Source organism: Penaeus monodon, chromosome 29, assembly GCF_015228065.2.
Source record: "Penaeus monodon isolate SGIC_2016 chromosome 29, NSTDA_Pmon_1, whole genome shotgun sequence".
Classification (NCBI taxonomy): Eukaryota; Metazoa; Arthropoda; class Malacostraca; order Decapoda; family Penaeidae; genus Penaeus; species Penaeus monodon.
Genome location: NC_051414.1, coordinates 10,830,393 through 10,830,642, shown reverse-complemented (window position 1 = coordinate 10,830,642; position 250 = coordinate 10,830,393). Strand labels below are relative to the sequence as shown.

Here is a 250-nt window from a genome sequence, read left to right as displayed (position 1 = left end):
GACGCAGGTGGGCTACTACTCCGCCGACGTGCTCGACCTGGACCGTAGCGTACTCGAGGGCCCCGACAAGCCCCGCCCACATCCCTGCCGCGCCTGCCGATGCCTGAACGTCGGCTTTGCCTTCCTCATTGACCTGCGGTGGAGGACCAACGCCTGGGTCACCATCTGCGCCACCACGGCCATCATCGGGATCCTGCTGGCCATCGCCATCTTTGTCTTCGTCGCGGTGAGACTTCTGAACAGGGGGAAA

General features: G+C 64.4%; 1 protein-coding gene across 1 annotated transcript in view; it reads left to right on the top strand.

Moving 5' to 3' along the window:
• Window positions 1–250, top strand: part of LOC119591731 — a 16,593-nt gene that overhangs the window by 14,710 nt on the left and 1,633 nt on the right. The window contains exon 11 of the mRNA XM_037940482.1: window positions 8–226. Coding sequence (XP_037796410.1) covers window positions 8–226 — 219 coding nt within the window. The remainder of the gene's footprint in view (window positions 1–7; window positions 227–250) is intronic.